Raw genomic sequence first — 13,036 nt, forward strand, 5'->3', positions numbered from 1 at the left:
TCTGGACATCCTGCTGAAGTGTGTCACAAATGGCCAAAGTATTATATGAGGAAAGAGATGAAATATTATAAAGGCTGGTACCTACCCCCCACCAGCACTCTATCAAAAGATGAACACAAGTCATTACCACATAATTCCGTTTTCACAAATAATTTTTCATTATCAACATTCAAATGATGTTTCGTTTTCAGTGTTGTACTTTGAAGAGATAAAGTATTTTCTAGAATGGGTTTTGAAGGAGTAATCATATCCAAATGATAGTACCTTCTCACAGAGAACAGTAAAATAGATACCTTATGCATGAGAAAAACAAATGTTAAACACCAAGAATTATCCAATACGAATTTGCTGTATTTTTTGCATGTTTCTAGTGCTCTAAATGGACAATGTAGAACCTTTATAAGTAGAAATAAAAACAATAAATGTGACTTTAGGAACTAATCAAGCTGCTTTTTCAGTACTTCTGATCTATGAGCTGGGAAAGAGCAAAGTCAGGTACAAAACACTTGGACAGGGGCCTGGAGCGGTGGCCTAGTGGCTAACGTCCTCGCCTTGAACGCACCAGGATCCCATATGGGTGCCGGTTCTAATTCCGGCAGCTCCACTTCCCATCCAGCTCCATGGTTATGGCCTGGGAAAGCACTCGAGGACAGCCCAAAGCCTTGGGACCCTGCACTCGTGTGGGAGACCCGGAAGAAGCTCCTGGCTCCTGGCTCCGGATTGGCACAGCACCGGACGTTGTGGCTGCTTGGAGAGTGAATCATTGGATGGAAGATCTTCCTCTCTATTTCTCCTCCTCTCTGTATATCTGCTTTCCAATAAAAATAAATAAATCTTAAACAAACAAACAAAAAAAAAACCACTTGGATATTCAATGGCATAAGATCCATTGTATAACCCTGAAAGTACATCGCACAATTCATTGTTTAAAGCATTTTTATTCATTCATTTATTTGAGAGGCAGAGGATGGAAGGGAGGAGAGAAAGAGCAAGAGAGAGAGCTCTTACCCACTGGTTCACTCCTTAAATGGCCACAACAGCTGGGGCTAGACCAAATTGAAGCCAGGAGCCTGGAACCCAACCTAGGTCTCCCACAAGCATGGTGCCAGAGGTATGCATGAAAACGAAGCTGGTATTGTGCACACTGAGAAGCTGGAACTGGAACCCAGGCACTGATACAGAGGATGTGGGTATCTCAACCATTAGTCTAAAGTCCCACCCACATTTTTTTTAATATAGAAGAGAAAGCTGTATAATCTTAGTAAATATTCAGTCACAACAAAATGTGACTCATGCTAGCCAAGGAAGCATAATATTAGGCATTCATTATATTAGAGTAGGTTGTCTACTTCCTTTTTTTTCCTAAGTGCCTTTATACATGCACATACACCCACAAAAAACAGCATATAGTTTTTCACTGGTATAAGACATAATTTAGGGCACTCTAGTATATTTTTAAAGATTTGTTTGAAAGGCAAAGTGACAGCCAGCAAGAAAGATCTTCATCTACTGCTTAGCTCCCAAATGACCACAACAGCATGAGCTGGGCCAGACTGAAGCCAGGAGCCAGGAACTATCTGGATGGCAGAAGTCCAAGCTCTTGGGCCATAATCCACTGCCTTATCAGGTTCACTAGCAGGAAACTGGATGAGGAGCAGAACAGCTGGGGCTCAAACTGGCATTCTGATGTGAGATGCAGACATTACCAACAGCAATTTAACCCACTGTACAACTTAGGCCTGTAGACCATTATATTTTTAATTTTAAGAGACTGTGCCAAATTTTGACATATGTATGAATAAATGTATGTTATAGAAGTACTCTTTAAAAAATCGCCATTTTTCATTTTAACATTTATTATAAATCATTTTATAAACAGATAAATTATATATAAAAGCTAAACAAATATACAGACAAAATAAAAACAGTGCACTAATGCAAGAGAAACAATATAATGTTTACACATTTATGTATAACTTAATAAAAATATTTTTTCATCACTACTGATTCCTGAATCCAAAAGCTATTCAGAGGTGAAATATAGTACATTCTGATTACTATTAAAATTTAGACTTGTAAAACCAACCAACAAACAAAAAAAACTGGTCATAACACTATTTCTCTTTTGAGAGACAGTGAGGTGTTCCATCTGCTATTTAACTCCCCAAATGCCTGCAACAGCTGGGGCTGAGCAGGAACTTAAGCCAGGAACTGGGAACTTAATTGGGGTCTCCCAAGTCAGGGGCAGTGACCCAACTGCTTGAGCAGGTACTTCTGCCTCCCTGTGTCTGAATTAGCAGGAAGCTGGGGGCAGGAGCCAGACGCATGCACTGTGCACGTGGCAAGTGGGCATCCTAACCATTAGGCCAGATGCTCATCCCAGCTCTACTTAAATATAAAAATTTCTTCAAACATTCAGAAGCCAGATTGGAAAACATATAAAAGTATAAAAGTGTAGGCTTTGATTAAGTACTAAATTTAGTGGGAGGTTTTTAAATTAAAATCTCCTTTATATGTTTTATTTCTGAGATTTTGCCAAAATACTATTGATAAAATGAACTCAATTTATAGTTTTAAATAACATTGCATTTTATTTCTGAAGAACAAGTACTGTAATTATTTGAAATGTGACTGGTGTTCAATAATGTAATCATGACAGGAAGGAATGTTTAAATGAGCTTAACTAAGGGAAAATTAATGCCCTCTATTTGTAAGGATCATTTGTAAATTATGATCAGCTATTTTTTTGCACCTTATGAAATCATGTTGATTTTATAATATGGAACATTCTTATAAAATAACTGTAATGCTAATGGTTAGTGTGAGGCCAGGCCCAGATTGGGAGCTCTTTATTACTAACGTGGGAAGTCTATGAATGGATTCTTGCTGCACATCAACATACCATGTGGTGAAGTAGTTATAGATTAATCTGAAAGTATTCAGAAAATGTTACAGTGAAAATACATCTTTCATGTGACAATCATAAGAAGAATGTTTACAAGTGATTATGTTCAATCCTAGTTTTATCAAAGTAGAATTAAATTTCAAATTCTTTTTAAAAACAGGCCTGGAAAAGCTGCCATCTGGTATGTGGAGGGCATGCTCAGTGCTTTCTCACAAGATCAACCTATCAACCCCTTCTGCACTTAGGATAGATTACAACTGGATTCCTTAAAACAGATTCTTCTGAAGACTGAACCCATGCATCTGAGGACTATGTCTGAGAATGTGGAGTTTTAAACAAGTAACTTCCCTGCTTCTTGGTAAGATATTATGATTAAGTAGATCTGAGAAATAATGGTTTAAAGCCACCCAAGTAATTTTTAAAATCATATTTGAAGATTACTAGACGTGAATGGTATCTATTAAAAAAAAAAAAAACCACACATCCCAAGGTTTTAAATCATCAGCACAGCTTAGTGCCCAAGTATTTCTTTTCTAAATGTTACAAGGTTTTGTCCTAATTCTCTTGATAGCTCTCAAGCTGACAAAACAACTGCTGGTCATTGAGCTTCTGTAATGTTAGTATTGCATATTTCTTGTCTTCCCAGGAAGCAGAGGAGCCATCTAGCAGTTGTATTTAAACATTAAAGAATGTGGAATGTATTAAATAGACTACGTACAAAGTAGTCTTTACATAGCTATACCAACATCAGTTAGTAGAGTTGTTTGCAAAGGTTGTTATAAAATGCCCATTTCTTCAAAAAATGTCATTTACAAAGCATTATGTCAACTCCATATAATGCAAGTAGGAAGCAATTGTTCAAACTAGATGTACATATATGAGAAAAAGTGTATGGATGTAACTGACCATCGAGGAACAAATCCCTCTGAATTTAAAACAACATAAAAATAAGTACTCAATGAAATGTATTTTCAGAGAAGTATGGAGCAATAAGGAAAGTTTAAATTACTGTAATGTGAAAGACTATTTAACATGACTAGAATCATGAACTGTTAGCCACTTACATTTTGTAATTAGAGTATCGTATGCAGAGAAACAAGACTAAGCAAGACTAAGCTAATGAAGTAGTTTAAATAGTTTTTGAGGTGATTAAAACTAATTTTTAAAAATGAACCATTTTTGAACCTCAAGTAAGGGATGCAGAATTAAGCAATTTATTAAAAATAAACCAGCAATTTTAGCGTGAATACAAACCATTGCTAATACACAAAAATATGTTACCAAATTTTATATATTCAAGTTGGAAAGGGCTCAATACCAAGGCTTTGGTTCCATATTGCACTTCATATGCCCATCTGTATATCAGCAAAGTTGTAGAAGTTGTCTATATCTTCAGATGCTGTTTCTTTGCTTTCTGATACAAACATCTATTTTAAATATAAACCAAAAAAAAAAAAAACACTAGTGATCCATAAGTGCCAAAGCCTCTATTCTCCACAAAGTCCCACGCTGATTATTTAAAAGAAATATGAGTACATCATTTGTAATGTTTAAACTATAGATTTTCTTTAGAACTTATATAACATGGTTTTAATAGCTATAATGTAAATTTAAGTTCTTTTGTAAGTATTTGCAATACAGTTAAGGTGCTTGGTTTTCCTAATACTTCAATTCTATTTTATGACATCTCTAGAATTTTACTGTTTAGTAAAACACTCAATATTATGAAAGCTAGTAAGCAAGAAAGTTTATTTAAAGCACCCTTGTTTCTTCTGTTTTTCTAATAATAATCTCAATAGACTGGGAAAAGAAATCTGGGATTATCTTTTCCAAGCTGCTAAAGACATTGTACTAATTTTAAGAAAGCTTTCTTCTAACATCAATACAGAACTCTTCAAAAGTTGCTTTTTAAAAGATCAGCAAGTAATTAGGGAAGACCTGAATTGTATTCTAGTTTGATCATAAACTAGTTGTCTAGTGTTGATAATGTAATAACCTCTCCAGGCTCAGTTTCCACACCTGATGATGAGAAAGCCGGATTATATAATTTCTAAAACATCCAGCCCTAGAAACTCCAAATCATGAAACCATTTTACCTCTTAGATTTGTTTTTCTATTCAATCTGATCTTTTCCCTCTCCCTCAGTTCTACTGTGATAATAAAATGAGAATGAAAACCAAGTCCTTTAAATTTTACAAATTCAAGGAAACATAAGTCGAATAAGAGGAAGAACAATTTTATCTCAGATATTAAAAAAGTCAATTATAAACTGATTTAGTTTTCTTTCATATGATTCATTTTTAAGTAATAACTCTGAAATTCTTAGATACAGCAACTATGAACACGTTTATAAAAAGCCCACATGTAATATACCTTAAGTGCAATTTCTGATGAAGCATTACTAAAGCAAATAAAAATGAACTGGCAACAGCATTGTCTAAAGAATATAATCTCAGAAATAAAATGGTTTTCAACATTTTACCAGTTTTAGAAATATCTTGAGGAGACATTTAATATTTTCACTTGAGAAAATGAATATATTACTGAAGGTTCTTATTAAATTCATATTCTGTAATTATTTTTTAGCCATTAAAATTTGTTTAGCAGGGAATACCCACAGCTTAGGTCTCAATTATTTTTATTTACCATAGGTACTAAAAATCAGGATGTATTTTTAAAAAATCCCATGCAACACCAGGGGATACAAATACTATCCGACTATAAATAAATAGATTAAATAAAATGTAGCTTGAAATATACTCAATAAAATCTTATACCTGGCTTCCACTGAAGATCTTGTCTACAATAAGCTGACATTCTTCTACAACACCATCGCCGTTAAATTCCAGTGCAATAACAGCACCTGTAAGCAAACCCAAGAAATGTTTCCTTAGCATGAATACACATATATTCTAGAATTAATCTATCCTGAACAATTTCCAGCATCTTCTTTGAGGGGAGGTGAGGGAAAAGAGAGTAGTAGACAGATGGGACACACCACTTCAGTTTCTTCTTCCTACTCTAATCATAAAACAAATTAGCATAGACTCTCATCCCACGATGAGTAACTTCAGGCTATTATAGGACTAGTGTCACATTTTTAAAGTGTTGTAAATAGTCTGGCTTTTCTTGTTTTAATTCCTCTATAAAAACCGCAGAAACTCCACTCATTCAGCAGTACAAAGAAGAGTTGATAAAATAGCAAATAAGATCAAAAGCAATCCAAGTCAACAGAAGTAGGTTGTGCCAGGCAGTCAGGCTTGCTTCCAAGTCTTCTACTCACCAGCCAAGTTCTGGGCCACCAATAATGGAGCTAAGCCAAAAGGGAATGGAGGCCAGGCACCAAAAGTAACAGCCATCTGAAAGCATTTTCCTTGAGTGTATGTTAAAGCTATATTCTGGAAACAAAGACTAAGCTTTTATTTTTAGTCCTCTGGACAGAATATTTGTACTTTTTTTTTTTTTAAATGAGACTCCTTTCCCATATAAAAATCTGAATACTTCCCAAACCACCTGCACTTTAGTAAATTTTTTTTCTGGTGTGGGAGAAAGTAGATTCATGATTTAATCTTTGGTCAGCTTGGATTGAAATACAGCATTGGCACCAGTGTTATCAAATTCTTGGCAAGCATGTCCGTAAGTTAGCCAAGCAAAATATGCCCTTAATTTCAATCAATATTTATTCAGCTATCCCTATATTCCTAATAGATTTGCCTTTTTTCCCCCTACAGTGATAGAGAAGTCCTGACTTCCAGAGAATTAATTACACACTTCTTGGAAACACACAGAAATTTATTAAACAAACACAAAACAGACAGTAATGGAATACTAATAAAATACTAAGGTAAATGAATGTGGAATATTAAAGTGAATGTAGTCATATGTCACAATGGACATGGTAAAAGAATGAGAAAGGAAAGATATTACTCTGAGCACCAAAATAACTGAAGACTTATTAAATTCAGACAACAAATATATAAAAGCCAGGGTATAAAAAAAAAGTCAGGGTATAGAACTGTCAAATCATGCACTGAGATTACAGAGAATGAGTTAAAGTATGAGTTTTTCAACATCACAGTGTGTAGATCAACATAGGTACTGGGTAAAGACAAGCAGCAACATTTTGTCTTTAACAAGGTTCTAGGGAGGAGGTAGGTAATAAAAAGCTAACAAGTAAAACATGAATGAGTTGCGGGGGGGAACAATTCTAAAGGGAGGCTGACCGGAAAAGGTTGATTACCTACCCCACCCCAGAGATCTGTTATAAATGTTTGACTCTGATGTGAAAAAATAAACACTGAGGAGAGAAAACCTAAGAAGAATGCTCACATTTAGGAGAGAGGGGGACAAAGTGGAGGTCATAGAGACAGAAGTGAAACTTCTTTGAGTGAACCTTCTGAAATCATTTTCACCGGGTCCCATGCAATTACCTCAAAAATTCAAAATGAGAGGCCAGAGCCACGGCATAGTAGGTTAAGCATCCATCTGTGGCGCTAGCATCCCATATGGGCACCTGTTCAAGTCCTGGCTATTCCACTTGTAATCCAGCTCCCTGAGACTTATTTATTTATTTATTAATGATTTATCTATTTTTATTAGAAAGTCAGAGAGGAGAGTCAGAGGGGAAGATCTTCCATCCAATGATACACTCCCCAAGTGGCTGCAATGGCCAGAGCTGTGCCGATCCAAAGCCAGGAGCCAGAAGCTTCTTTTGGGCTTCCCACACAGGTGCAGGGTCCCAAGGCTTTGGGCTGTCCTCGACTGCCTTCCCAGGCCACAAACAGGGAGCTGGATGGGAAGCGGGGCCACTGGGATTAGAACTGGCACCCAAATGGGATCCCAACACATGAAAGGTGAGGACTTTAGCTACTAGGCTACTGCACCAGCCCGACTTACTTTTTTTTTTAAGATTTATTTATCTTTATTTGAAAGGCAGAGTTATAGAGAGAAGGAGAGACAAAGAGCCTTCCATTGATTGGTTCACTCCTCAAATGGCTATGATGGCTGGAGCTGAGCTGATCCAAAGCCAGGAACCAGGAGCTTCCCCCAGGTCTCTCACGTGGGTGGCAAGGTCCCAAGGACTTGGGCCACCCTCTGTGGCCTTCCCAGGCCACAAGCAAAGATCTGTATCAGAAGCAGAGTAGTCAGGGCATGAACTGGTACCCAGATGCGATCCTGGTACCAGCAGGTGGAGATCAGCCTATTGAGCCACAGTGCTAGCTCCCAAATAAAACAAATCCTTAAAAATTCAAAATCAAATATTGAAAAGCAAATAGACACTAAAAATTAAAAACAAAGACAAATGATTGCAACTGTATATCAATTCACTAACATGACCACAGAGAAATGAACTGATCCAATCAATCTTATGAGGCAGTATTTTGCCTGTATACTCTCAGTGGCATACATCCTAATGAAAAAAGATTGAAATCTTTCACCTTCAGTCAATAATCTAATTTTTCATAGTAAAATTTGCTATTATTCTGAAACCATTACATGCATATTATATGTAATAGCAAATGCGTTGACAACATTTTCAGAAAAGTCTACATATAAAATTGAAGTAAAAGCCTTATGTTGGCTATGAGTTGCTGTTTAAGGCTGGGCAGTAGTTATAGGGGTTTAGTATACTCGTCTGGTTACTTTTTGTATGTTTACCATTTTTCATTAGAAATAAAATATATGATTGGAAAGGTTAGAAAGGTCTTAGAGAATGGGCTTCATAGATTTTTTTAAAGGTTTATTTTGATTGGAAAGGCAGATATGCAGAGAGGAGGAAAGAGAGAGAGGAAGATCCTCCATCCAATGGTTTACTCCCCAAGCAACCGCAACACCGAAGCTGAGGCAATCCGAAACCAGGAGCCAGGAGCTTCTTCCGGGTCTCCCACGAAGGTGCAGGGTTCCAAAGCCTTTGGGCTGTCTTCGACTGCCCCCCCCCACCCAGGTCACAGGCAGGAAGCCAGATGGGAAGTGGGGCCACCGGGATTAGAACAGGCACCCATAGGGGACCCTGGTGCGTTCAAGGTGAGGACCCCAACTGCTGTGCTATCACACTGGGCCCGATAGATGTTATTTTTTTTTTTTTTTTTTTTTTTCTGCTACATTTTTTTTATTAATTATTTTGCATTAGTGACAGTTTCATAGGCTCTAGGAATCCCCCCACCCCTCCCCACGCCCCTCCCCCCTGGTGGATTCCTCCACCTTGATGCAGTATTACAGTTCAAATTCAATCAAGATTCTTTCCTTGCAAACATATACCAAGCATAGAGTCCAGCTACTTATTGTCCAGATGGGTTGAACAGTTTCTAGGGGAGACCATTTCTGGTCCGAAGTTAGAGCTGGTAGAATATCATCCCAGTCAATTAAGAGTCCCAATATAACATCAACAGCAATTTGCAACATTATGGAATTGACATGATTTTGAGTAACCAGTATGTTAAAAAAAAAAAAAAGAAGAAGAAGCAAGTTCTTAACCACAACCTATGATTAGCTCATTGACATTTCAATTTTAGTTTATATACAGGACCGGCTGCTATATACCTTAAAATGGCTATAAGGTACCATTCAGCTGTCTCGTGTCTATTTCATTTTAGTATTTAGCCATTTGTTGTGTTGAAGTATAATTTTGCTGATCTTGGCAGATTTTAGGATAATCTAGACTGGCTTGTAACTCTAACAAGACATTTGTCGACATTTAAGGTGCAGAACATTTTTTTTTAGGGGGGGGTGTGCAGGAAAATCCTCAACACCATGGTGAGGAGTGACTAATCTTTGTGTTCCACCCAGCGAGGCATGAGCCAATCCACGCCGGCTCTTTCCTGTCAGATTCCAAGCTCTACTTTTTGTTGTTTGTCTATTTATTTTAGGTTTTTTTAGTTTGTATGATTGTTTGTTTGCTATGAGGGGTTTTCGGAGCGATCCCGATGGTCATTGCGAGGGAGGGTGGGGGTCCAGAGGTGGAGCCAGGCTTGGACCAGAGAAAGCTCTCCTCCCTGGTCCCGAAGGACGTTTATTGTTCTTTTGTTTCTGCGGACCGCTCAGGGCTTCTGGTTGTCTTTCCGATGACGTTGGTTTCTGCACAGTAGTGTTTGGACTTCTTCCATCCCCTGCGGAAGCTCTGGTTGGGGGTGGGTGACCTCAGAGTACTTGGCCTCTGAGGGCATCCAATTCCCTGTGGCCTCCTTGGCAGTTGGGATATAGTCCTTGTTGCTCGTATACGATAGATGTTATTTTAAAACAAGATTTATTTAGTTATTTATTTTGAAAGGTGGAGTTGGGGTGGGGAGATATCCCTTCTATCCAATGGCCTATTCCCGAAATGGCCACAACAGCCAGGTATGGGCCAGGCCAAAGTTAGGAGCCTGGAACCCCACCTGGGACTTCCATGTGGGTAGCAAGGACCCAAGCACTTGGGCCATCTTCTGCTGGTTTCCTGGACACATTAACAGGGAGAAGGAAATGAAGTGGAACAGGGAGGGACTCAAACTGGTACTCAAATGGGATGCTGGCATCCCAAGCTGTGTCTTAATTCTGTTGCACAACCCTGGCCTCCTTCCTGTACATTTAAAAAAATTAAATATAGCTACTTAATAAAAGAAAGGCCTATACTTAAATTTTCATTTAGAAATAGCAGTGTGAAACCCATCTCTTAATATTTAAAAACAGTTTACATGTCCACTGGGGAAAAAAATCTAAAGTAACAATTTAATAACATATGCATATACTTAAAAAAATTATTTCTCACTACAAAAACTAAGTCATCTTTAAAACATGGATGGTTTGGAGCCAGTATGGTGGTGTAATGGGCTAACCCTCCACCAAAGAAGACACATAACTGACTGGAAGAGCCAGGTGTTTGGCTGCTTGGGACACCTGCATCCCATCCTGGAGTGCCTCCCGCTCCATTCTACCCTCCCGCTAAAGCACATTCTGGGAGGCAGGAGATGATAGCTGAAGTACTTGGATCCCTTCCACCCAGCGAGAGAGTCAGACTGGATTTTTCTCCCAGCTTTGGCCTGACCAGGTCATGGCTGCTGGGGGCATCTGGGGAATCAACCAGCAGATGGGAGCTATCTGTCTGTGTATCTGTCTCTCTTCCTTCAAAAAATAAAACAAACAAAAAATTTTAAATACCCTAGATACCCCTGGAGGTTGCCAAGATACCATTGCATTACTCTGAAAATTGATGCTTACTTTTTCCTTTATTTATTCCGATTTTCTGATATGAAACATGCTTCAAGTAAAACCAACAGCCTTATTGCAGAAGAAGTATTGTTAACATTCATTAATAAATGTAGAGACAGTGACACTACTTGAAAATGATCATTTTGCAACTGCTATTAAAATAATTGGTTCAGATAGCAATCGTCAATGGTTTTAACATCCCTTGGGGACAACGACAGGAAACTATAATAAATTAAAAGTCATTACCAATGGAACACAACCAATCGCTAGAAGAACAACAAACATTATACGCCTTGTCATTTAAAGTACTAAGATATACTGCTATTAAATATTCTTGCCAAAAAATAATTAAACCCAGGATGAGCATTGAGCCTAGCAGTTACCTGTGTCTTATATAGGAGTGCTTTGTTTCAATGCCCAGCTAAGGGTCCTAACTCCAGCTTCCTGCTAACAAAGATACATGGCTTGAACAACTGGGTTCCTGCCAGCAACGTGGGAGACCTGTACTGAGGTTCTAGATCCTGATTTTGCCCCCAGTCCAGCCTCTAGACATGTGGCATTCAGAGAGTTAATCAGCACATGAAAACTCTCTAAATAAAACAGATTTTTAAAATGTTCATTTATTCATCTTCTGAAAGGCAGAGAGACAACCAGACACACACATAGGGAGGTGGTGACGGGAGAGGGAGAGGGAGAAGAGATATTTCATCTTTTGTTTTACTCTCAAATACCTGATGTGGCCAAAACTCAGCCAGTCCAAAGGCAGGAGCCTGGAATTCAATCCAGGTGTGTGGTAGGAACTGCTGCCTCCCAGGGTGTGAATTAGCAGGAAGCTGGAACTAGAAGCAGAGCTGGGTCTTGAACCTAGATACTCAGACACAGGACACGGACATTCCAAGAGGGGTCCTAACCACTATGCCAAATAGCTGACCCAATAAATACATATGCATTTTAAAATAACTTGACTGAACTGTAATAGGTCTTTATATTCTGGTTTACAGTAAATATAGAGGAACAAATTAAACAATTCCATGAATATTACAGGATGGTTTACCAAAGTTTTACAAAAGAAGCATGAAACAAAAAGAGAGGGAACACCTGTTCTTGTTTAAGAGAGATACAGGCAAGATGCAAGATAACCAAAAAAGTGGAGCTATTTTGCACCTATATCAAATTAAACATAAAAATACATAAGGAATTATCTTAGGTAATTTGCATATGGGTTGTATTAAATGACAAGTGGATGTTAGTTGTGATAATGCATTGTGGTTCCTTACAAAACAACAATAACAACAACACAGGTTTGGGCCTGGCATGATGGCTCAGTTGCTAAATTCTCACTTTGCAAGTTCTGCCATCCCACATGGGTGCCAGTTCATATCCCGGCTGCCCCACTTCCCATCCCAGCTGCCCCACTTCCTATCCAGCTCCCTGCTTGTGGCCTGGGAAAGCAGTCAAGGACAGCCCAAAGCCTCGGACCCTGCATCTGCATGGGAGATTCAGAGGAGGCTCCTGGCTTCAGATTGGCTACTAGCCAATAAAAATAAATACATATTTAAAAAAAAACCCACAGGTTTACAGTTTTGTTTAAGGGAGCCGGTGTTGTGGTATAGCCCAGTAAGCCTCTGCATCCCTACTGGTGCTGATTTGGGATGTAGCCACTCCACTTCTGATCCAGTTCCCAGGTAGAATGCACTTGGGAAAGCAGTGGAAGATGGCCCAAGTGCTTGGGGCCCCTGCTAACCAATGTAGGAAACCCAAAAGAAAATCAGGGTTCCTGGCTCCTGGAACCATTTGGGGACTGAACCAGAAGATACAGAAGATTTTTTTCTCTCTCTAGTTTTAATTCAAATAAATACTGAAAAAAGAACTAAAATCTTTAAAAAAATTTTAAGACACACTGAAAATATTTAAGGATAAACTAACAGGGCAAATCAAAATTTTAAT

At 38.3% G+C, this 13,036-nt stretch overlaps 1 protein-coding gene and 1 long non-coding RNA gene across 2 annotated transcripts in view; one reads left to right on the forward strand and one right to left on the reverse strand.

Moving 5' to 3' along the window:
• LOC131478666 (uncharacterized) overlaps positions 1 to 13,036 on the forward strand; it is a 58,897-nt gene that overhangs the window by 39,185 nt on the left and 6,676 nt on the right. The window contains exon 2 of the long non-coding RNA XR_009244597.1: positions 3,066 to 3,263. This is a non-coding gene — a long non-coding RNA (uncharacterized LOC131478666). The remainder of the gene's footprint in view (positions 1 to 3,065; positions 3,264 to 13,036) is intronic.
• The window catches only part of RP2 (RP2 activator of ARL3 GTPase), a 44,440-nt gene continuing 34,604 nt past the window's right edge, over positions 3,201 to 13,036 (reverse strand). Inside the window, exons 4-5 of the mRNA XM_004587869.3 lie at positions 5,683 to 5,768; positions 3,201 to 4,332 (exon numbers count right to left, since the gene is read on the reverse strand). Of these exons, the coding sequence (XP_004587926.2) occupies positions 4,249 to 4,332; positions 5,683 to 5,768 (170 nt within the window). The 3' untranslated portion in view covers positions 3,201 to 4,248. The remainder of the gene's footprint in view (positions 4,333 to 5,682; positions 5,769 to 13,036) is intronic.

The sequence above is a fragment of the Ochotona princeps genome, chromosome X (genome assembly GCF_030435755.1).
Source record: "Ochotona princeps isolate mOchPri1 chromosome X, mOchPri1.hap1, whole genome shotgun sequence".
Taxonomy (NCBI): domain Eukaryota; kingdom Metazoa; phylum Chordata; class Mammalia; order Lagomorpha; family Ochotonidae; genus Ochotona; species Ochotona princeps.